Raw genomic sequence first — 26130 nt, forward strand, 5'->3', positions numbered from 1 at the left:
GAGGAAGAGCTATTAGACTTTGTAACTATTTCAAATGATTTTTTTAAAGATCTCTATCAGTATTAAGAAGAGTATCTAAAAGGGCAAGAGGGGGGGGGGTGCCCTTCGTTCCTTTTTCAACATCCCTCTCAACAAGCCATTAAAGTTCCAACTTAATACCCTTACCCGTCCTTAGATATTGTCGTTGTGTTCTTTTGACAACCCTCCTGCATATGGTGTGCTTTAATTTGTTTGGCATCCTTCCCAAAATTTTCTAAAAGTTTTACTTTAACATTCTTGGCCTTTTTGGAGAATCAGGATCAAACATGCCCCCTTTTCCCAATAACCAATCATGTATATAAAAAACTAGCAACTTAATTTACAACGCTTGCTCCCGGGGCTGTGGGATATATATAATTCCTGGAGGTATAGTTATTTGACTTTTGGACTATTTTGAACAAGATGGTTATTATTATAACATCCTACTCAACATGCCCTGAAAGGTTAAATTTAATCCCGACAGCTGTTCTTGCGTTATTGCAGATACCCATTTTTGATAAACAGGATGCGCATAGTATCTTTAGATTTATTTTAACATGCTCCTCAACATTCCCCGAAGCATCACCTTAATACCCTTAGCTTTTTAGAAGACACCTATAATCAAACATCCCCCCATTTCCCAATGACAAATCCTGCATGTATTAAAGGGCAATTAGCATAGTTTTTAAATTCTCGCCCTGGCAATATTCCTGTCATAAAGAATGAAATAAACTTTGTAACTACCACAGCAAATCATGCATTCGAAAATCTGAAATAGCTGATGAAATTCAGTCTGTACATATTCACATATTACATATTCACATCTCAAACAATACCAATGATCCGACAGAGGTTTTTCCTGGTTACTTCAAAGCTCTCCAGTTTAGCTGAGGAGATCAAGAGTCAACTTAACCTGGAGCGTGACAAAACTAGCGAGCAACATTCCCTTAGGCCAAATGTTGTAAAAAAGTAGCATTCTGCTATCGACAAGATTAAGGCAGCCCTTCCGAAACATAGAAGCCCATTTGCTTCTGAAGGTAATTGGCTACTCAAGGGAAATCACTCATGCCTATATTTCTCATAAATACGCATGATCAATTTTGAATAATGATATGACAGGTTATAAGGTGTATGAATAATATGATATAGAACCAAATAATTGAGACGTCCGCCAATGGACGCCAGTAAAGAAAAAGAAAACAACAAGAAGTTCAAGTTTGAAACAAGGAAACCACAATAAAGTTTCAAAATATCACAGTGGACCTCAAGGAGACTACGGATTTGAATGACAGACTGATGATCCTGGCCAAGTCGAGAAGAGGCATCGACCAGAAAACGACCATACCAAGAGCCCCTTTTACACCAAACGGCATAATACTGCCATTCCTGGACAACTCTATGTTGATCCACCAACTCAACAAGTTGACAATGGCGGGGAATCCACAAGAAAAATATCGGCAAGAGGATGGGATTAACAACACACCAGCCGGTCCATGTCGAAAAATAGCTCTGGTGGTTGGCTTGCTTCCTCTTCAGAAATTGGCAAAGAAACCAGCAACTATTGTAACCATCAAAAATCTCAGTGAATGTCTGAATAACAGACTGCTGACCCTAACATAAGATTGGGATTAAGTTATTGATGTATTTGACACAGACAAGGATGACTCTAAAGAAGGCTATCAGGGATAAAAGAATGCGAAAAATAGTCCCAATGCAGCGTGACTTCTCAATGAGTCGGTTAGTCGTTACTTGTACTTCAGGGCATACAGAGAACAACAAAGACTTAATTTTTTGGACAACACTTATGAAGAAGCAGACCCACTGCTGATTCACCAGGCTGCAGTGGCATCACAGTAAAATCCACCGCATGCAAAGATGGTTTTCTTCTTCCCAGACAAAGATGTCGAAGTGTTAGTCATAACCGAATATGATTTGATGCTTGAGAACACAACCATATCAAGAGTCTTTGGAGTAGTGGAGATGGAGCTTACAAGGAGGGAAATAGAAAAATAAAGAGAAAAGGCTTTACCGGCCGTCCATACTGTTACTAGAGCTGATAACACTAGAAGATTCTCAGGTATTGACAAAATAACCAGGCTGAAAGCATAGATGAAGGTTATCAGATGATCTCATGATGAAAGATGATTTCAAATCTGTGCAGATACTTTCAACAGAGAAAGTAGGGACCAATGTTGGTCACTTTAGCATATTCTGTCAGTGCACATGAATCCTAGAGATCACATCGCGCAGCCCCAAACACATCGATATTAGCGCCATATCTGAACTACAATGACTTTTCTTCTGTAAGCATATGATAGAAAGCGACAAGCAACCTTTTACCCTTGAAGCTCAACAACAAGATGTTCTGAGAGTCCACGTCCAACCCGGAGTTTAGGAACATTCCACCATTAATCTGAAAATCACCAGACGGACCTCTGCATAAAGGCCACCACAAGGAGTTGTTTATAAAGAGCTGTCAATGGCTCATTTAATGGAAAGTTGCTATAGCTAAGTGCTTTTTGAGTAATAAAACATAATATTAAAAATAAAATACATTGACTGCAAATAAAATAAAAAAATGACAAAACTACATCTTAAAAAAAAATTGTACCTTCATATGGATACGTGTTATATCATTGTGCATATAAATTGTAGTTTTTATCAAAAAATGTGTTATATTTAGATACTATTTCTGTTAACTACAAAAAACAAAAGATATTGGAACTTTCTTTGAAATGAGCCCTTAAACAGCTCCATGTTGTTTAAATCCCCTACTAACAGTGACTAAACAAAAAAGATAAAAGGATACGTCAGATCTACCCATGCAAAAACCTATTATACTTTTTGTTCAAGCCAGAGAGCTGTAACTTTCCTATACAGAGATGTCGTCAATGGTAATTTCAATGGCGTACCTTTTGTTTTGATCTGACGCCATTTTCCAGGTCTATAAGGCTGTTTTTTTTTTAAGTTTCTCTAAATTAGTTTTCAAAATAACATTTTGCTATTAAGATTAATGAAGATATTAGTTGCCATCTATGAATCGCCAACAAATCGTAATTTTTTTCTCACGAGCCTGTTTTTTAAAATGCTTTTTAAATTTTTGGTTACTAGAAAGAAAATTTGTAGTTCGTTCTTTACTAGGTTGCAGCTATTGCTGCAACCATAGGGACTCGGGACTCGTTTGGAGTCGCGAGGGGACACAGTCACTAAAACATGACATCATGTTTTAAAAACACAACTTTTCAAACGATACATGCGTTACATCATCTCTAGTTCAAACGGCATGTGATCTAATTTATTACGCTACACAGGAACACATATTAAAACAGGAGCAGATATTATTCTTTTTGTCGAAGACACAACATACATGTTACCAAAGCTAAAATAGGATTTTCCTTTCTTTAACAAGGGACTAGATAAACATCAGTCAATGGTTTTAGACTTTTCCCATCCTACCATTTCTATTTTCTAATCCTTTCTATTGGTTTAAAAATCTTATTAATGGCTTCAAACTTTGGTTGGTTATAGACAATTCTTCATTTTCATATAAGTAATCGGATTAACGACGCTTCTTGACTAACTAAGTCCCTCCCTTGGCCCTGCAGTGTGTTGCTACATCCAGGTTCGATCTCTGGGTATCCTATTACCAAGATAAGGTCAAACCCACTTCGCCACCAAAGGAATGTCTAGTTTCAATTGCCGTCCTTTCGATTTTACAAATCAGTAGCAATAAAGAAGTAGCACCTTTGATGGTTTTATTTACTGGCTATTCTTGTCCCGAATTACTTCTTTTTAATCTATCTCTTAGTTCCTCAATCATTCGGTCCTGATTTTTTCCTTGCTTGGCATCAATTGATTGAATTCGTAGAATCTTTTTATTTTTTGTTTCCGGCCGTGATTCCCGATTGAGAGTTGGGGGTGGTGGTAGTGGTGGTGGGGGTGGTGGTAGTAGTGGTGGTGGGGGTGGAATGGATATATTTTCAATTAGAGTATCATCAGTCTGTGTGCTCGCATGTATAAGAACACATATCATTTTTGTCTCTTCTATTTGTGTTCCTACATCCACTAGTGCAGGTTGTGATGTCTGCATTGGAAGATGACGTAGGAGTGGCGGAATAGATACATTTTCTATGAGGGCACCATCAGTTTGTGTACCTGTATGTACCTGCACACATACACTTCTGGTATTTTCTATTTTTGTTCCAACATTCACTGATGCAGTTTTTTTCTCCTTGCTAATATTATTCCTCTTGCTGAATGGCAACTTAGGTATTGCTATTTTTACATCCATTTTTGAGGTTTCAAATTTGCCGTTCTCGTCTTCTAACTTTTCAGGAGGAATATCTACAATGCTCACAAGAAAACATATTGTCAAGCTTGACCTACCTTTGCATTTATTTTGAGAGATATGCATCACTTCAGATTTAGCAAGAGTTTGAGGTCTAGGACCTATTATTGAAGATACATTTGTTTTAGTAGCTTCTTGCACGTCTCCGGTATCAGTTTTATTAGGAGTACTGACAGGAATACCAACTTTGTCATTTGTTTTCTCAGGCTCCGTAGTTTCTCTTTTGTTTTCAGTTTTCTTGCTTTTATGTGCTTCAAACCCTTTTTCTATATCTGATCCATCGGGCTTACTATTTTTCTTCTTTTGCATAAAGATACCTGGTATGTCGTTAGCTTCAGTTTTTTTTTTAGTGATAGGAATAACTTCTTTGTCAATTCCTTTCACAGGCTCCGTAGTTTCTCCTCTATTTTCAGTTTTCTTTCCTTTATGTGCTTCAGACCCTTTTTCGGTATCTGCTGCATCAGGCTTGCTATTTTTCTTCTTTTGCATAAAGGCACCTGGTTTGTCTTCGGCATAATTTTTTTTTGGAGTAGTGACAGGAATAAACTTTATGCTATTTCTTTTCTCAAGCTCCGCAGCTTTTTCTCTACTTTCAGTTTTCTTGTCTGTATGTGCTTCAGACCCTTTTTCTGTATCTGCTGTATTGGGCTTACTATTTTTCTTCTTTTGGTTAAAGACACCTGGTATGTCTTCAGCATTTCTTATTTTTTGAGTAGCGACAGAAATAAGATTTAAGTCATTTCTTTTCTCAGGCTGCTTAGAAATTCCTCTGTTTTCAATTTTCATGCTTTTACGCACTTCAGACCCCTTTTCTGTATCCACTGTATCGGACTTACAATTTTCCTTCTTTTGCACAAAGACACCAGGTATGTCTCTGGCATCAGTTTTTTTTTTAGTAGTGACAGGAATAACATTTATGTCATTTCTTTTCTCAGGTTCCGTAGTTTTTCCTCTGTTTTCAATTTTCTCGCTTTTATGTGCTTCAAACCTTTTTTCTGTCACCGTTATATCGGGCTTTTTATTTTTCTTCTTTTTCTTGAAGAAACCTTTAAATCTTTCCCAAAGGCTTTTTTTTTTATTCTTGCCTGTATTTAGTGTATCTTTGTTTCTAAACGGTGAGCTGTCACTTTTTGTGACTACTCCATGGACTTTTGCATCAGTATTCTTTTGAAGCCCGCCAATTATTGTGGCTTCAAATTTTGCACTTTCTTCTTTGCTATGATGACTGAGAGGAGTCTCTATTTTTGGCTTAGGATTGGAATTTATTTGACCCATTTTAATAGCTAAAAACATAAGTACTTGGATTGCCGTCAAACAAAAACGGCTACGGCGATGGGATTTTGATTAGTGAATCATAAAATGCAGACAATCGTCTAATATATACAATACCTTCTTAGGAGTGTTTTCTAATTTCAAATATTTTTTCGAATTTCCAAAAATTTCGAATTTATTCAGTAAAAGCTGCAGGAATAAAAACTGGAGTCCATATTTATATATATTCCACATTTTTGTAGATGGGAGCTTGAAACCTCTACAGTAGGGTTCTCTGATACGCTGAATATGATTGTGTGATTTTCATTAAGGTTCTATAACTTTTAGGGGGTCTTTCCCCCTTTTTTATAAAATCAGCCAAATTTCCTCAGGCGTGTAACTTTTGATGGGTAAGATTAGACTTAATAAAACTTATATTTTTGAAATCAGAATTAAAATCTGATTCTTTTGATGTATCTATTGGTATCAAAATTCCGTTTTTTAGAGTTTCGGTTACCATTGAGCCGGGTCGCTCCTTACTTACAGTTCGTTACCACGAACTGTTTGATGAGGCTAGATAAAGCCCTAAGCTAAATAACAAACTACTAAAAAAACAGTATAACTATAAAATTTTAGCAATTTTTTAGTTTTTGTATTACTTTGGAAGGTATTAGACTAGCAAACTACTTGATGCGCATAATCAGTACCATCGCAAATATCGCTTTGCGCCCTTACCTAAGAGTGACACCTTGTTCCTTATTTTTTTGCTAGTTGAAATGTGTTAGAAACCTACCATTCAATTCTGAATCCAAAGCTAAGTTGATTAGTGGCATCAACTCACAATAATGTAGGAGGAGGGAGGGGTAAAATACACTTTTCATGTGTATTATCCATATATTATGTATATAAGTATGTATACATTTAGTCTATGAGTATGTATACATATAGTCTGTGAGTATGTATAGTCATAGACTTGTTCCTATCTAATCTGACAAAATGCTGACAATTTGTAAATTTTATGGTTCTACCATTTCATTAAATTCTTTTGTAACTTTTTGGAGCACTAAACTTTGCAATAAAACTGCAACAGGAAACAGAAGAAGTTGTTAGGACAAATGAAATGCTTAATGAAACGGTGAATTGAAGATATATAGTTTGTTAAGTTAATGGTATATGATTTTAATACAGTTCATGCATTTTGAGACAGCTGAGTGAAATTTATAGGAATGGGTCCGAAGGCTAAATGATGTCCTACGAAAGTGTTTTTATTTATCTGCCTCTACAGTTCCCTTTCCAGAGAGTTCTTTGATGAACTTGGACGAACTTTGTGGCTAAAAATTGAAGCGTTTTGAAACAGATATGCGTCACAAATGGAGTGGGACTCTCAACCCTGTTCCTCCCCCTGTTGGAAGGAAGTAGTAGTCACTACGATTTATCAAAATAGTGCAAAAGGGTAGTTGAATGAACCTAGAGTTAGTTTAGACTTGATTATTTGTGTTTTTTACTTTAAAATATTAAATCTAGGATATTCTCATGAGGAATGAACTTGATTAACTTCATCAAAGTGTTGAATTTCAATGGTTAGAAGGGGTTGCACAATAACAGCTATAAAAGAACTGTATTTATCAAATATTCAGTTTCTTTCTTTTCTTTTATTTCTTGTAGAAAGCCACAATCAACCCCCCCCCCCCAAAAAAACAAACTAGTAAATAGTCATAGGATTATATAAGAACCAAGCTACAACTTTGTCTTTTTTGGGGGGTATTCTGTTCCTTAGCCTGTGGTTATTTCATTATCATTAACAGGTTAAGTTTCAAGATGAACATTAAGCTTAGCGTTACTTCATTTTAAGTTTATTGTTGCTTCATACAAGTTTCAAGAAGAACTGTACTTATCAAATATTCAGTTTCTTTCTTTGTTTTTTTTTCTTGTAAAAAGTGTTTTCACCTACAAATTTGACCGAATAAAAAAGTTACCTGTTTTTGACGTAAATCAGAACCCAATTCGACACATGTCGAAATACTTAGGGAATACTTGTGGGTGGATCCTGGTGGATTTGACATGCCTGTTCCTTTTACTTTATTTTTTCGTTTCTCTTCACCTTTTTTAAATATGTAAATGTATAAAATACTATTCAGATAGTGGAAGCAAAAAACTGAAAAAATTGCCTCAAGTATAGGGACAAAATTGGATAATCATATGAACTCTAATTGTGTGACCTAGGTCTCTATAATATAATGTGTGGTTTAAAAGTGTTATATAGGTCTCTTTATAAATGATATCTGGATTGGCCCACTTTGTCTCTCCTTTAATGGTCCTGAAAAGCTTTCTTTATTGTTCACAGCTAAAGTGTTGTCTAGATTTAGCCATTTCAAAGTTAATTCACTTTAAAAAATGTTAGTTTTGACTATCCTTTATCTGGAAAGTCTAGAACTCTTGAAATATGCATGTCCTACTTAAGATTATTAGAAGTTTGTGACACCGAGGAGATTACCACGCTTCATTAGCATTTTGGGTAGGATAGGAATTCCACGCTAATTATGGAGGAGTTTAGAGAAAATATGTTGTATTTTACATCTTGGGATCTATTTGAAAGAAAACATGAAAAAAATTATTAATAAAATTTATTAAGAGAGGGTGTACGTCAAATTTATTCTGTGATAAATGATAGGGTGTTGTGATCAACCAAGTCAAATGCTTACAAATATGTACGTGGCATGAGGCCAAGCGGCAGTTCCTCATATGATGGAAAAATCTAGCACCAAATCAGTAAAACTACAATTAAAAAAAATATATTTTAATGTTTTTTTCATGTGAAATATTATTACAAATAATAATAATCAAAATCTCTTGTTGTCGAGAAAGTACCCGTAAATTCGACAACTATGTTTTCGTCAGAGGACCCTTGAATTTCGACACCAATTGTTTCTCATCTGTTTTACATGTTCAGTGAAGTTTTGACAGAGTCACCTATATTTTGACATGGCCTGTTGCTGTCTGTCGAAAATTTTGAAAACGTTATAACAAGATATTCTCAAAAGAAATGAATCTCACAATAGAAGCCAATATCTACATTTGGATTCGGCTGAACGAACATTTTTAGTCGGTCTAGTATTCCACTACATCGGACAAAAATTTTCGATGCTTGGAACATAGTTTCATCAATATAATATTAGCTGCCATTTTAACTTAATTTTACCAAGAAAAGGCCAATGTGGCTACATTTTACAGAAGATCAGCTGTAGCTTGATGCATTATTGCTGATCCTAACTTTCTTTTGCCAAAAGCTAAGCAAGTAGGCTAATGACAGTTTGAACATTACATAACTAAAAAATTGTCGGGAGCTCATTTTGTGTCGAAAACAGGAAACTGTTTGAATTGAATATTCTTTTCTTATCTGGGTGTATTGGATATAGTGTCCACATTTCGTATTTTTTAAATATAATGAAGGCTTCAAGAGATGGTGTTCCAAGTCACGACTAAGCAGAGTTATCCTGTTTTGAAAGAAAATTTCGACAGTAGTTCCAAAATTGCACTGTCGAATCATCGGTGGTTTTACCCTACGCAGGGGACCCAACTGAAAACTACACTCCTCAGATAACACCTCGTCTTCCCTATTATTTTGTAACATCTGCTTGGTAATGCACAATCCAAGTTCTGCATCCAATTTCATAATCAGGGGTGTTTTTCAATAGCATAGGCATTGAAATCATGCCAAATACCTAAAAAAATCAATAGAACCTAACTTTTGAATTTCGTCAGTCATTTTTTTTATCATTGATTATTTCCATTAACTGCATTTTTAAAGACCTATTTGTTTGAGGAGCATGCTAGGCTGTATGCTAGATTATTTTTCGAAAATGATATAGGGCCCTTTAGACCACAATTTCCGTAATTCTTGAAAAAATTGAAGTGGTTAAAATAAAGCAACAATTTCAAAAATTTGAATTCAATCCACCATGATTAAGTGGTTTTATCCCTATGTTCTTCCATGTAGCAGGATATTTACCAGAACTTAAACAAAGGTTAAAAAGAAAAACAAGTGGAATGGGTAAGAGGAAGCTGATTCAAGTATAATAACATTTAAAACGCAATCAAAATCAAGGTCTTCATCAACAGTGACCTCATCCATGAATTGTTAGCACATGCTCGAACAATCAGATCTGGGTCATCATACTCTGACTCATTTTGCAGGAAAAAAGCTGCTAATAAAGTATAATACTGTATATGGGAAGCTAGATTTTTAAAAAAGCTGAAACATTTCATTAAGCTAAACTGTCTTCCTTTTATCATCATGAACAGATTCCCCAGCAACTAAATTAATGTAGGCTGGAAATAACGGTGATTGACATATGCAGCTCTTTTTTACATACATCATTGCAGCTTTGATGTGACGTCATTACAGCGTATTTACAGATCATTGGATCTTTCAAATGAGACTTAAACATCTCTATAATGTCTCAGCGCCCCACTAGCGGGGACAAAATAGAAGGAAAAAACCAAAGGAGACAGCTCACTGCATCCCAAGTAAAAAAGTTATTTTTATTGTTGCACAAGGTGATAGACTCCAATTTTTCTAAATAATGTTTTCAGCTATGCTGATTCCGAAGTCCCCTAAGGCAGCAATCATGAATGTATGCTATTTGATATGGTGTTACCCAGTTTTTATTCCTGCAGCTTTTACTGAATAAATTCGAAATTTTCGGAAATTCGAAAAAATATTTGAAATTAGAAAACACTCCTAAGAAGGTATTGTATATATTAGACGATTGTCTGCATTTTATGATTCACTAATCAAAATCCCATCGCCGTAGCCGTTTTTGTTTGACGGCAATCCAAGTACTTATGTTTTTAGCTATTAAAATGGGTCAAATAAATTCCAATCCTAAGCCAAAAATAGAGACTCCTCTCAGTCATCATAGCAAAGAAGAAAGTGCAAAATTTGAAGCCACAATAATTGGCGGGCTTCAAAAGAATACTGATGCAAAAGTCCATGGAGTAGTCACAAAAAGTGACAGCTCACCGTTTAGAAACAAAGATACACTAAATACAGGCAAGAATAAAAAAAAAAGCCTTTGGGAAAGATTTAAAGGTTTCTTCAAGAAAAGAAGAAAAATAAAAAGCCCAATATAGCGGTTACAGAAAAAACGTTTGAAGCACATAAAAGCGAGAAAACTGAAAACAGAGGAAAAACTACGGAACCTGAGAAAAGAAATGACATAAATGTTATTCCTGTCACTACTAAAAAAAAAAACTGATGCCAGAGACATACCCAGTGTCTTTGTGCAAAAGAAGGAAAATTGTAAGTCCAATACAGTGGATACAGAAAAGGGGTCTGAAGTGCGTAAAAGCATGAAAATAGAAAACAGAAGAATTCCTAAGGAGCCTGAGAAAAGAAATGACTTAAATCTTATTTCTGTCGCTACTCAAAGAATAAGAAATGCCGAAGACATACCAGGTGTCTTTAAGCAAAAGAAGAAAAATAGTAAGCCCAATACAGCAGATACAGAAAAAGGGTCTGAAGCACATACAGACAAGAAAACTGAAAGCAGAGAAAGAGCTGTTGAGCTTGAAAAAAGACATGATGTAAAAGTTATTGATGTCACTTCTCCAAAAAAAGTTGATGCCGGAGACAAATCAGGTACCTTTATGCAAAAGAAGAAAAATAGTAAGCCTGATGCAGCAGATTTAGAAAAAGGGTCTGAAGCACATAAAGGAATGAAAAATGAAAACAGAGAAGAAACTACTGAGCCTGTGAAAAGAATTTACAAAGAAGTTATTCCTGTCACTACAAAAAAAACTGAAGCTAAAGACATACCTGGTGTCTTTATGCAAAAGAAGAAAAATGGGTTTGAATTACATGAAAGCAAGAAAACAGAAAATAAAGGAAAAACTACGGAGCCTGAGAAAAGGAACGACATAAAGGTTATTCCTGTCACTACTCCAAAAAAACTGATGCCAGAGACATACCCGGTGTTTTTGAGCAAAAGAAGAAAAATTGTAAGACCGATACAGCTGATACAGAAAAGGGGTCTGAAGTGCATAAAAGCATGAAAATTGAAAACAGAGAAATTACTAAGGAGCCTGAGAAAAGAAACGACATAAATGTTATTTCTGTCGCTACTCAAAAAATAAGAATTGCCGAAGACATACCAGGTGTCTTTAATCAAAAGAAGAAAAATAGTAAGCCCAATACAGCAGATACAGAAAAAGGGTTTGAAGCACATACAGACAAGAAAACTGAAAGTAGAGAAAACGCTGCAGAGCTTGAGAAAAGAAATAGCATAAAGTTTATTCCTGTCACTACTCCAAAAAAAAATGATGCCGAAGACAAACCAGGTGCCTTTATGCAAAACAAGAAAAATAGCAAGCCTGATGTAGCAGATACCAAAAAAGGGTCTGATGCACATAAAGGAAAGAAAACTGAAAATAGATGAGAAACTACGGAGCCTGTGAAAGAAATTGACAAAGAAGTTATTCCTGTCACTAAAAAAAAAACTGAAGCTAACGACACACCAGGTATCCTTATGCAAAAGAAGAAAAATAGTAAGCCCAATGGATCAGATACAGAAAAAGGGTTTGAAGCACATAAAAGCAAGAAAACTGAAAACAAAATAGAAACTACGGAGCCTGAGAAAACAAATGACAAAGTTGGTATTCCTGTCAGTACTCCTAATAAAAGTGATACCGGAGACGTGCAAGAAGCTACTAAAACAAACGTAAAAGAGTATGTATCTTCAATAATAGGTCCTAGACCTCAAACTCTTGCTAAATCTGAAGTGATGCATATCTCTCAAAATAAATGCAAAGGTAGGTCAAGCTTGACAATATGTTTTCTTGTGAGTATTGTAGATATTCCTCCTGAAAAGTTAGAAGACGAGAACGGCAAATTTGAAAACTCAAAAATGGATATAAAAATAGCAATACCTAAATTGCCATTCAGCAAGAGGAATAATATTAGCAAGGAGAAAAAAACTGCATCAGTGAATGTTGGAACACAAATAGAAAATACCAGAAGTGTATGTGTGCAGGTACATACAGGTACACAAACTGATGGCGCCCTCACAGAAAATGTATCTATTCCGCCACTCCTACGTCATCTTCTAATGCAGACATCACAACCTGCACTAGTGGATGTAGGAACACAAATAAAAGAGACAAAAATGATATGTGTTCTTATACATGCCAGCACACAGACTGATGATACTCTAATTGAAAATATATCCATTCCACCACCACTACCACCACCCCCAACTCTCAATAGGGAATCACGGCCGGAAACAAAAAATAAAAAGATTCTACGAATTCAATCAATTGATGCCAAGCAAGGAAAAAATCAGGACCGAATGATTGAGGAACTAAGAGATAGATTAAAAAGAAGTAATTCGTGACAAGAATAGCCAGTAAATAAAACCATCAAAGGTGTTACTTCTTTGCTACTGATTTGTAAAATCGAAAGACCGGCAATTGAAACTAGACATTCCTTTGGTGGCAAAGTGGGTTTGACCTTATCTTGGTAATAGGGTACCCAGAGATCGAACCTAGGTATAGCAACACACTGCAGGGCCAAGGGAGGGACTTAGTTAGTTAAGAAGCGTCGTTAATCCGATTACTTATATGAAAATGAAGAATTGTCTATAACCAACCAAAGTTTGAAGCCATTAATAAGATTTTTAAACCAATAGAAAGGATTAGAAAATAGAAATGGTAGGATGGGAAAAGTCTAAAACCATTGACTGATGTTTATCTAGTCTCTTGTTAAAGAAAGGAAAATCCCATTTTAGCTTTGGTAACATGTATGTTGTGTCTTCGACAAAAAGAATAATATCTGCTCCTGTTTTAATATGTGTTCCTGTGTAGCGTAATAAATTAAATTACATTTCAGAAGCCATCACCAGTGTGTCTACGCGCTTTTTGCCAGATATCTCAACTCTGAATGGGCTGAAATAACATGTGGTGCTCATCAAGGTACCAAGCTGGCTGCCCTACTGTTCCTGGCTTTGATCAACAACGTTCTTGTTGACTTTGATGAACGCTTTAAATACGTCAATGATCTGTCCACCTTGCTCAAATTTATCGTCGATAAATCCCAAGCAATACCCAATTCCAAGTTGAATTGAAAGACAGTTTCAGTTACCAGTGCAGGAATAATGGACTTCAAATTAACGTCAATAAAACAAAAATGATGCATTTTAATCTGCTTAAAAGGGACGTAGCCCTTTTCCCAAACCCTGATTCCCTACCACTTCAACTGCAATTATTCATGGTGCGACTGTTAGTATTGACTGTACTTTCAGCTTCCATGTTTCTAACCTTATGAAAAAGGACAACTATTTTTCACAATCACTGACTACACTCTAATAACTAGGTTCCCCAGTAAATCAGTTATGACTAGTTAGTGATAAGTTAGTGTAGAAAGGCCAACCTTTTCTAGTTGTTGTTCATAGAGTTCTGTTGTTTGGAAAAACAGAAGCTTGGATGCTTTGCACTGGACCTTCTATACTACACTAGAAGTGCAGGCTTGCAATGAACAAAGTAAACTCGAGATGAGGAAAAACAAGGGCTGTTTAGAGCTTCTTCATGGCTCTAGGTTCTAACTTGTCACTGAATACTTGATTAAACAAAGAACAAAATTTGCCTTTACAATTTCCATCCAAAAGTGAATGTGAAACTTGAGCTTATCATTAATGATTAAACCAAGATCATATTCATAGACATATTAAAGACACGTATGGGGAGGAGTTTTATTTGAAGCTGAACCTACCGTGGAGAACTCTTAAGTATTGGTTGCAGGCGCGGGCAAATTGCATACCACTGCGTAAAGGATACTAGGAGTCTTATGATGAGGATGACTCAGGAAGTAGGCGTGCCTGCCCCCTCTGTGGGGAGTTTGGGGATGGGGTGGACCATTTTCTGAGTAGATGCTAAAGTTTGGCGAATTTTAGGGATACAGCTTTCATGGGGATGTACTGCTGCTACTGGGTGTTTTGGGGACTACTTCAAAGGACCTAATTATTGCGTTTGGTTATTTCATAGAAAATAGTCTGATGGCGTGGAAAGAAGCAGTAGTTTAAATTTGTTGAGTGTTATTGTTCTTTCCTTATTGTTTTTTGTTTATTTGTTTTTGTGTATATGGCCACTGGTTTTTAAATGCACTCATGTATGTATGCATGTATTCTTTCTCAGCACTCTGAATTGGAATATCAGCAACTTCAAAAACTATTTTCCTAAACTATTTTCTAAAAATAAGATTCTATTTTTTAGATTGTCAAATTAAACTCTCTAGTTTAGTATTCAACCGTCCCAGGAAAGTTTCTCTCAAATTGATAGCTTCCTGGACAGAGGTTACCCTTCCTAAATTACAGCTTTAGATTAACCCTAGACACTGTAGATGGTAATGTTTACTTTTGACATCAAAACAATGCTACTATATACCCTATTATCTTGTATTGATACTGTAAATCTTCAGTTTACATTAACATAATCAATAAGGTTAGCTGTCTTATCATCATCTGAATACCATGTTAATTTCTGTTGGCCATTTTATGACCAAATACTGCATTGGTTATAGCTAGATTGTTATGCCTACAATATTGGAACACTGTATAACCCTTACTGTTTTCTTTTCCTACACCAAATTTACCTAGGCTTAGACACCATCTGTCCTTGGTTCTACCAGCCTGGGCATTAAAATCCCTTAATAAGAATACCATATTTCTACCTTGAACCCTTTCTATTTGTTCCTATATCTTTAAGTAAAACTGATCTGAGTAACTACTATCTCCATCAGTTGGTCTACAGGGGCATATACAACAATAACTGATACCATATCCCATGATTTTAATCATAAAATAAACAATTAACATTCTATTAATAATACCTTCTAAACTAAACAAAACTTAGCAGCTTCTTTATTCATCAAAATCCCAAATTAAATTCCTATATCATATCTATATCAAATATATATATATGTATATATATATATATATATATATATATATATATATATATATATATATATATATATATATATATATATATATATATATATATATATATATATATATATATATATATATATATATATACATATGTATTTCTATATTTACATGTATTTCTATATCTACATGAATTTCTATATCTATATTAAAATTCTATATTACCTAATTCCGTGTTTCTTATTGCTGGGATATGAGCGTCTGAAACTCCTAACAAGTCTAGTTTGAAGCATCTGAATTTTCTAGTCAAAATACTAATGCTTAACATTATAGCATTCAAAGTTACAAGATTCATGTTCTTTAAATCCTGAAAATTATAATCGCCTCAGGAAAACATAAGGAGGCAATTGCAGCTGATGCAAAGCAGAATCAAAGGGGTTCTGGCACCATGTCTCAGCAGCTAACCTCTCTAGACATGATATCCCAAACCTCATGAAAGAGGATGAGACAAAGGCCTCAGAGGCTAAAGAAAAAGCGGATTTGCTCAACTCTAGCTTTGGTATAAATTTCACCACAAAGCCCATAGTAAACCCTCCACCCACTTTACCAGAGCAATCAATCCAAGAACCAATGCACATGACAACTATAAGTATAGATTGGTTAATTTGGGGTAGGGCCTAGGTCCAAAGTTAGAATTATTTAAGCCTTTGCCGCTATGTCATTCGGCTTTTTGAGAATGATTGCGTGTATGTTGGGAACAACTGAAACTTGGTCTATTGTAACCCCCGAGTGTGGAGAGGTCAGTTATTCATCATTTCACCTTTAACTAGGCATGCGTCGATTACTTCGAATTGTTTTCTTATTGTCCCGTGCAGCATTACCAGCACGCTAACGGACCTCGGCAGCCAAATACTCCATCACTGCTGCAAGGTAAACGGGTGCTCCTGCACCAGCTGGCTCCGCATAGTTGCCCTTTCTAAGAAGACGGTATATGCTTCCCACTGGGAATTGGAGACCTGCCCTGCTTGAAGATAATGGTGAAATTATTCGGGCCAAAGCCCAACCTAAGCAACTCCCTAGGCTCTGCTGTAGCAGTGTGCGCTTTCTATTATTCACCTGGTCAGCCCACTGCAGCAAGAAAGGCTTTTTGGGAGAAGCTGCAGGAATCGACAGATTACATCCAGAGAACTCCCCCATATTTTGGAGCAGTAATGTTAGGAGGTACTAACAAACTAGATAGCAAATCGCTGGCCAGGTCACTTAACCTTAAAACTCTAGTCGATTTCCCAACACCTAAGGGGAGTACTTCTCTGGATGTAATCCTGACAAATCTTTCGCAATATTACCAGAATCCAAGTAAACTAGCACCACTTGGTGGAAGTTATCATTATATGCTACAGTGGAACCCCTTGGAAAAAGTAAAAACTAAATATTCAGTAACCAAAGTTACTTCAATGCCAATCACTGACCATGGTCTGCTGCAATTTGGTGACTGGATAACGGGAGAAAACTGGATTGCAGTCTCTTCAGCAAAAGACTTGGATTCCCAAGTAGAAGAATTCCATAATAAGGTAAATTAAAAATTTCTTGAGTGCTGTCCTGCATATAAGACTAAATTCTGTTCTACTGATAAACAATACGTAAATTCAAAATAAATCGACTGATAAAACATAAATTGCACCTAATACAAACAGGTCAAGAGAACCAAGCAAAACAGTTGGCAAACCAAATAAAATAGAAAAATCAAAGAGGCACAAGCAAATTACTATGAAAATGAAGTTGACCATCTTTTGGAGTCCAAGCCTTTGCAGTTCTTCTGTAAAGTAAAAAGCCTGATTGGTAAAAATTTTCAACCAGTTGACTTCATGAAGGAGGAGCCTCTAGAGAAAACTGCAAATGATTTAAATGTCTATTTTGCTTCAATGGTGCAGTCTTACCCCCCTCTTCCCCCTTAGAATCCTCCAGTAAATTTAACTACTCCTTCAGATGATAATTTAATTGCTGATATTTCATTGGCAATTATAATTCATAAACTCTCTTTGTTAAAGGAACTTCTGTTCCCCCTTTTGACATTCCAGTTGCTCTCATTAAAGCATTTGCTAAAGAATTATCATTTCCCCTTCAGATAATTTTCAATAATATAACAAAAACAGGATATTTTCCAAAGAAATTGAAGAAAGGGTTTATTACCCCCATTCCAAAGAAAGGAGCAGCTAATGATTTCTCTGGTGTCTGGCCAATCACAGTTATGTCAGTTTTTAGCAGAATATATGAAAGCTTTGTTGCCGCATGGCTGAAAAAATATCTTTTGAAAGTAATTGATCAAAAGCAATTTGGTAACATCTGTAAGCGTTCAACAGTTCATTACCTTGTCAATTTAATTGATTTTATTTTAAAACACCTGGATGAACCTGGAAAATGGATAAATTTAATTGCAATTGATTTCAGAAAAGCATTTGACCTTGTTGATCACAAAATCCTTTTAGAAAAAATGGCTGAAAAAAAGTATACCCAGCTTTATTATTAATCATCAAGAGCTTCTTAACAAATAGAGAGCAAACTGTAGAGTATAAAGACCAATTTTCCACTTCTCTGCCAGTTTTTAGTGGAATTCCACAAAGAACTGTGATAAGGCTGCTGGGCTTCCTCCTCATTATAAATGAAATTGCTGCTGAACTGGAGGACAGATGCGACTTCCGTATCTGAGGATTCAAAGAGCAATGCTGCTGGTTTCATCGACCAAGTTACCTCCAAGGCAGCTGAACTAAACATGGTCAAGAATAAAGACAAATGCTCAGTCACAACATTTTCTTTTCTTCAGAATGTTCAACCGTCTTTTGAACCACCTATCGCTTCCAAAGCTATAAGTCATAAAAGAACTTCACTTGGTGTGGTGATTTCTTCTGACCTCTCATGGAGAGAGAATACAAAGACAATTGTAAAAAAAGCTAACAGCACCATCCAAATGCTAAAAACACTTAAAAAATTTCGAGTTCTTAAGGACAAGCTGAAACTAATGTTTTGCACTTTCATCCAGCCCTTAGTTTAATATGCTTGTCTGGTTTGGCACTTTGCCCTTACCCAGGATGAAACTGATAAAATAGAACAATTTCAGAAAAGATCACTGCAAATCATTTATGGTGGTTCCCTTCTGCCTTGCTCCTTTTACCTCAAAGAATTCAAACTTGAATCCCTTTCTTCCCCCAAGAAAAATTATGCCAAAGATTTGGCTACTCCCTAAATCATCCCATCTAACAATCGTTCCTTCCCCCACCTCTTGTCCCCCCAGGGAAATGGCTGATAAGGTTACAAAACTGACCCCAGTCCACAACACCATGCACTACAGTAAAAGTTTTGTGCCAAGCTTTATGAAATATTACAAGGATCTCTATTGCTTTTATTCTTTAGTTTATTTTATCCTGACGAAGTTTTTATCAGACAATATTATTCTCAATCTCAAGTGTTTTTATCCTTTAGTTTATTTGTCCTGACGAAATTTTATCAGACAACTTTATTTTGCTGTTTATGACTAAGAGATATCATATTTGGGCTTTGCCCACAAGAGCTATGTCTTGTTTTTGAATTAGAGAATGTTCTGAAAAGGCCTAAAAGACTGGATGCAAATAAAGCTGCTGGGCCAGATAACCTACAACCCAGAATATTAAAAGAAGCAGCTGAACAAATTGATCAGCCAGTAGCATTGATGATTAGGATGCCACTCACTACCAAAGTGCTCTCAAGTGACTGGAAGCATGGTAACATCCAGCCAATCTTCAAGAAAGGGAGAAAGGACCAAGCCAGTAATTATTGCCCTATAAGTCTTACCTCTGTTGTACACAAGATCATTGGTAGCATCATAACTGATGCACTGGTCTCTCACCTTGAAAGAAATCAGTCAATTTCAACAAGTCAGCATGGTTTCCATAAAGGTCACTCAATTAACACAAACCTCATTGAATCATTTGACTTTGTGACCAAACTCTTGGAAGATGGCCTTCTGGTAGATGTCATATTACTTGATCAATCAAAAGCCTTTAATGAAGTACAGCATCAACTTCTTCTCCTGAAACTGGAAGCATAAAGGGTGCAAGAGGATATAGTTGCCTTTACTGAAGCCTTTCTTACTGGAAAAACTCAGAGGCTAGTAGTTCATGATGCCATTGGTAAAACTGTTGATTTCTGATGAAGTTCCTGCCATTAGTGGAGTTCCACAGGGCACAATCCTGGGCCCATGTTGTTCATGATATATATTAATGACTGTACAACTCACCTGAAAAACCTGCTGACTATATGCTAATGATTGCAAGCTCTTAGGACAGGCCAAAATTAGCCCTAATCACTCAACAATGCAAGAAGATTTAGATGAACTATCTAGGTGGTCATTTGAGCAGGGTTTGCAGTTCAATGTGTCAAAATGCAAAGTCCTGCATCTTTGACATGACAACCCTAGACAACCTTACCATATTGGAGATGACCCACTTGAAGCTTTAAGTGAGGAGAAGGACCTGAGGGTTATTGTTGATGACAAACTCAAGTTCCACAGCAACACATGAGTTCAAGTCACTAAAGTAAACCAAGCCCTATGGCTCATAAAAAGAACGTTTACCACCAGGAAGCCATGTGTACTCAAGAAGCTGTACAAAGCTATTGTTTGTCCACACCTGGAATTTGGAATGACCCTAGAATCTCCCCATTATAAAATGGATTATAAGCACTCAAGAGGGTCCAAAAACAAGCAACAAAGTTCATACCCGCTTTGCAAGACAAGCTGTACAATGAATGCCTTGTGTTCTGCAAACTACCCGGCCTAGTCTATCAAAGAAAGAGAGGAGACTAAATTGCTACTCGTAAACTGCTAGAAAACAACCTCTCAAGTCAAGTTTTCTCCTCATCCCTTGTCACACATAGAACCAGTAAGTCCCCCATTGCCATTGACATGAGTGTTGGCACTTCTTCTCTGTACATACTGTCCCTCACTGGAACAGCCTCTCTGAAGCCCCCATCCAGTCCCAAACCGCAGATATATTCAAAAAGGAGTTTAAGGTAAATTTTTAAGGTACGGTAATGGTCCTAGAAACAGGGACTAAAACATCTCCTAAAGTCTAAAGGACTTAATCTGGCTTAGGAACTGACAGCAAGAACTCCATGGGACCTCCACTGTGAATTGAGACTTCTAGCAATCCTGAGCCCATCTTGGTCACAACATGGTTTCTTATGCTTGGAAATGCTCTTCTATCAACAAAACTCAAAATCAATTACAGACACCCTCAAGCCTATTACCTATGACTCATTAATTATTCATGTCAACAAATATTATACTACTACATGGAGACAGCCCATAATCACATTAACTTAATCTATTTGAGAGCTTTAGGGTCCTCTGGACTTGTAGTGCTCTTGAGTTAATGACTCCCAGTTGAAGCTCAACTGCTTCTTCTCCCACTCCTTGTCAAGTTGATGTTTGAAAGACTGGATGGAAGGAGTGGTGACAGTAGAGTCCTTCAATTCATTCCACTGGTTAATCACTGGTTAATTCTTGAAAAATACACTTGACAGATTCTTGATCTGGAGTTTAATTTTGGTAGCTTCTTTGAATATCCTCTTGTGAGATGATGGCTGGCACCGTGGTTGCCCTTGAAGATGGTGGAGTTTTCCTTTTGGAGTTTATAAGTCAGTATCATATCACAATGCATGCATCTGTAGACAAAGATAGGTAGCTTGAGATGCATGAGACGTTCCTCATATGAAGCTGACGTTAGGCTTTTCATGCACTTTGTTGCTTGCCTCTAGACATTTTTGATGAGCCTAACATCTTGCTGGTAAGATGTTAGGCTCAAGCCTAACATCTTGCACAAGGGTGGAAGCAGGAACTGTGCTGCCAATAACTAACCAATTAGCATCACCTCAACATTCAGTAAAATCCTTGAAGGAATTACAAACACTGCTGTTATGAAACACCTGATTGACACTAAACTACTTACCAATAGCCAACATGGATTTAGATCTGGACGCTCGGTCAAGACAAATCTTATTGACGCATATGAATGTGTCACCAAACTGCTAGACCAGGATATCCCTGTTGATATGATTTTATTAGACTTTGCAAAGGCTTTTGACAAAGTTTGCCATCGTCGTTTGAAGGCTAAACTTTTAGCTACCGGGATACATGTGGAGGTTGTTGAATGGGTGATGCAGTTCCTCTCAGGAAGAAAGCAGAGAGTTAGAGTGTTTGGGGATAATGGGCAAGAGTTTTTCTCAGAAGTTGCTGGAGTTGATAGTGGCATGCCCCAGGGAACAATCTTGGGCCCACCACTTTTCAATATTTACATTTATGATGCTCCACAGGCTATAAGAAATAAGATGAGCTTCTATGATGATGATGCAAAGCTTATTGGGCCCTTGGAGTTGTCAGCGACTAGAGCCACCATACAGGAAGACCTGGATGCACTTTCCCTTTGGGCCTGCCAATGGAAGCTTGAGTTTAACATCCAGAAGTGCAAGGCGGTATATTTCAGGAAAAAGAATGAGAAGTGGCAGTACCATATGAGTGGGGGGGATGGCTCTAGACACTCAATTGGTTCCTTGGCAGCTGAAAGAGATTTGGGAATAGTTGTCAATGAAGAATTAAAATTCAACAAACACACCCAAAAAGCAATTGTCAAAGCATCTCAGACCCTTAGAATAATTAAGCGTACAGTGCATAGCAGATCATCTAAAGTCATGACAAAGCTGTACAAGGGTCTCGTGCGACCATTGCTGGAGTTTGGGATGTGTGTTGCTATGCCTCTGAATAAGAGTGACCAACAGAAAATAGAGTCTGTCCAAAGGCGCACAACCAAAGCTGTTGATGGATGCAAGAACCTTGACTATCCATCTCACCTGAACAAACTACAGCTCCCAACACTCGTCTACAGAGGGCGGAGGGGCAATGTCATTATGGCTTACAAGCTACTGCATGCTGATTCGTCTTCTCAGAGTCCTTTACAACTTGACGAATCATTCAGGATAAGAGGGCATAGTAAGAAGCTGCTCAGGAAGAGAGCTCACAGCAGACTCCGCAACCACTACTTCTCAAATAGAGTGGTGGGCCCCCGGAACAGTCTTCCCAATGCAGCTGTCACCGCTCCCTCTGTTAATGCATTCAAGATTGCCATTGATAAGAATTGGTCCACCAAACCATGGAAAACAGAGTGGGACGCTGCCGAACCAGTGACTCCCCATTGTCACTGACCAGTGACTCTACAGGATCTTTCCTTATTTCGCTGGACAATGCGATTTAAGGTAATTTAAGGTAAGATGGACCAGCCAGGCACATGCCAAAATCAAGATGGGGTTTAGCAAGAGCCTTAAAAAGTTTTATGGATATTGTTGCCTCTCGGCTACTGATGGTCCTTTTTAATAGGCCAAGGATGGAGTTTGCTTGGGAGACAACATGCTGGACATGGCTGTGGAGTCTCAACCCTTTATCAATAATCACACTAAGGTCCCTTTCTTCTTCTCTTTTCACTCGATGGTCCTTTGTATTAGTGATTGGATTTAAAATTGAATATGTAGCCATTGGGTTATTAGGTCCAAGGTGCAAAATGCAGCATTTGCTTGTATTTAATTGGAGAAGCCAGTCTTGAGTCCAATTTGTAACCTGTCTGAATCTTGTTGGATTTTATGTGGGTTAGCAATTCCAAAAAGTTTGGCATCATCAGCAGACAAATGCATATTGTTATCCACATGATTGGAAATATTGTTGATATTCATCCGGAAAAGTGTTGGGCCTAATACAGTTCCCTGTAGTGATGGCAGGTGCCTGACATTAGATAGCGTACCAAGGGAAGCAAAACTGCACCATCAGCACATTTTTGCTATATATTTTTTGGGTGGAGTTCAAGATTCAGGGTAAATTAGATCTTACAGGAATGAGTGCAAAAAAAAAAAAAATTCATTGACAATGTTACCAGATAGGGGCAAATTGTGTGAATTTTGCTTTTCAGAATACTAGAACTCAAAATTGGTAGGATTCAGTCTTTATTGCCAGATTTAAGAACTATATTCCAAAATCTGAAACAGTGAAGCATTTTTTTGACTGATTACATGCACTTTTGTGGTAAAAATTTTCTGTTCTCAGTCTCTGGCTTGACAAGAAAGATATTTTCCTCAGTTCTCTGGTATGTCAGAGAATTAAATAAAAGCAAGGATTAAAGAAGATCTAACAAACCCTCCTTCTATATTGCCCAAAATTTCTTCAAGAGTTTCATGTTCATTTTTGTTGTCATTGAATGGTTTTTTGATGTCATACATGTCAATGGTAAATCTATTCAGCATAGGGGGTGTAGGATAAAAATCCATGCAGCACTTTCCTTGGCAATTTAGCCAAAGTTGGATGGTCAAAGTAGAGTGAAGCATTTTAAGCTGCATCCTGTTTTAAATTTTTTACTTGACAAGATTCATAACAGAAAACACTTTCTTGACAAAGAGGTTGCTGATGGGTAAGCTTAAGACAGAAAGAGCTGCTTGAGCTATGTCAAAGAAAGGTCAGCTTTTCCCACTCTTTTCTATATTTTTTTTTCAAAATATGACCACTTTCCCATATCTGGTTTTTCATCCTAAGGATAATGTACACTTTGATAATTTAAAATTTAGGTTGTCATGGAGCCTGAAATGTAATATGAGAATCCCTATGGGCTTCTGAAAAATTTATCTGTGTTAATAGACAGATTCCTGAATCTGTCAGTAAACAAAACTCTTAAAAGATTTTGAGTTTTGTCACTGTTATTGTGAAGGCAAAATGTGCCCACTTTGCACCAAATTTTTTTGACATGTGCAAAATCGGCACAATGCACCAATTTGAAAATTCAATGTGCAATCAACTCAAAAAAGCACCCAAATGGAACAAATGCACACCACCTGGCAACACAGGTTCCCTACAGTAGCCCTCTCATTACTATGGCCTCATCAGAGTAGATTGGCTGGCTACCTGTCTCAAATAAATGGATTTTCTGCTTGTGGTTAGTGAGAAAATTCATCAGCCAGGCTATTAGGGATGTATTGATACCAATTAATAGATAACTTAGCAAGGAATAACTTTTTTCAGTCTAAAAAAGCCCACCAAAACAGACTAAACCCAGAAGAATTATTCATTAATCAGAATCTAGAGTAAATTCTGTGTTGTTTACTAGACTATAATTAACCATCTCACAGCACTGAAATGGCTCTAACCATTTATACCCAGCCTATCATCATCAGGGCATTTTTCAGAGTTGAAAAAAAAGTTTTATTTCATAATACATAGAAAAGTTCTATTTTGAACATTTTGAGGGTATTTCCACAATAATTCAAAACTCTACCTCCCCAATATGCAAACATATAGTTCAAATTATATTTTGTTCTAGGCTCCATGCATTCTGTCACATGTCACTCTTGTTTTAACATGTGTACCTCTAACCCTGTACTAAATCAATGTTAAAAAACCAAAAAATTAATAAAAACACGGAAAATATAGAATTTGGATATAAATTTGCACATTAGGAATAGGACATCATTTCTAATCAGAAAGTTCCTATTTGGAAGGGGACATCAACAAAACTGGGCTCTCCCATTGGTGTTTTTTATCTTCTACCCCGGTAATTATTACAAAATTTCTATATTACAGGACGTGAAACATTGGTGCAATCAACCATTTCCTTATTAGAGCATGAATATCCCTCTAGTTTCACGAAATTTTCATTTCAGCATCTTACTTTGTTAATGTTTTTCAAAACACTCTGCCTATATAATATTATGTTAGTGCCATCTATGTAACGAAAACTTTAGATACGCCAAAAAGGTGGGTAATAGATTTTGCGGTAAGATTCACCATTGACCAGGAGCAAAGCGGTATTTTCTGCTATTTTATGGCATAAAGTTCAATTTTAACCCAAAGAGGACCAAAATACTATTGGTTAGAAATTCAGAGACAGCCAATCGAAAATCTACACATTTAGTTTCAAAGGTCAAATTTCTTCAAAGTGATGCATATGTTCCTAAGGAAACATGAGGTCATTATTGTAACATATCATTCGATTATTTTATTGCTAGTTCCGGCTATTTTTTGGGTAAGCACAACTGTCGGAGTTTCTGGTTGTAGCTTTTTCATTACTAGGGCTGTAATAAAAGAAAAGAAAGGAATAGTTTTTTCTGTTTGTAATTTACATAGTTATATACAGAAGAGTTGCGTTGCCTTCCATTTTGTGGCATAAATCAATTCATAAATCCACGTGCTCGTGACGACAAATGAGGATGCCTCCCAAGGCATTTTTGTTTTCGTTTTTGCTGAAAAGGCATGGTTCTGGGATGAACGGTTAGGATAAATTCTTGTATTCTTAGTAACAACCTTTTTTCAAATTTGGTTTCAATTAGGGATTATACTTTCCCATTTTCAGGATTAGGTACTTTTAAGGTGGAAATTAAGAAATTTTTTACTTCAATTCAAAATGTTTTAACACAAAAGTAATTTAAAGCTCTTAAGTGTCGCAAATGAGTATTGGCATATAATTTTTAGCTTAATGCATGCGAGGGAGAATTGGGGAAAGAAAAAAAATCTGA

The 26130-nt window shown here is 36.6% G+C and overlaps 1 protein-coding gene across 1 annotated transcript in view; it reads right to left on the reverse strand.

The window, feature by feature from the left end:
• Positions 1 to 25300, reverse strand: part of mRpS28 (mitochondrial ribosomal protein S28) — a 45571-nt gene extending 20271 nt beyond the window's left edge. Inside the window, exon 1 of the mRNA XM_089089007.1 lies at positions 25197 to 25300. Coding sequence (XP_088945133.1) covers positions 25197 to 25226 — 30 coding nt within the window. The 5' untranslated portion in view covers positions 25227 to 25300. The remainder of the gene's footprint in view (positions 1 to 25196) is intronic.
• Between the last annotated feature and the right edge of the window lie 830 nt (positions 25301 to 26130).

Source organism: Artemia sp. Qi Xiang Cuo, chromosome 5, assembly GCF_049724085.1.
Source record: "Artemia sp. Qi Xiang Cuo chromosome 5, ASM4972408v1, whole genome shotgun sequence".
Taxonomy (NCBI): domain Eukaryota; kingdom Metazoa; phylum Arthropoda; class Branchiopoda; order Anostraca; family Artemiidae; genus Artemia; species Artemia sp. Qi Xiang Cuo.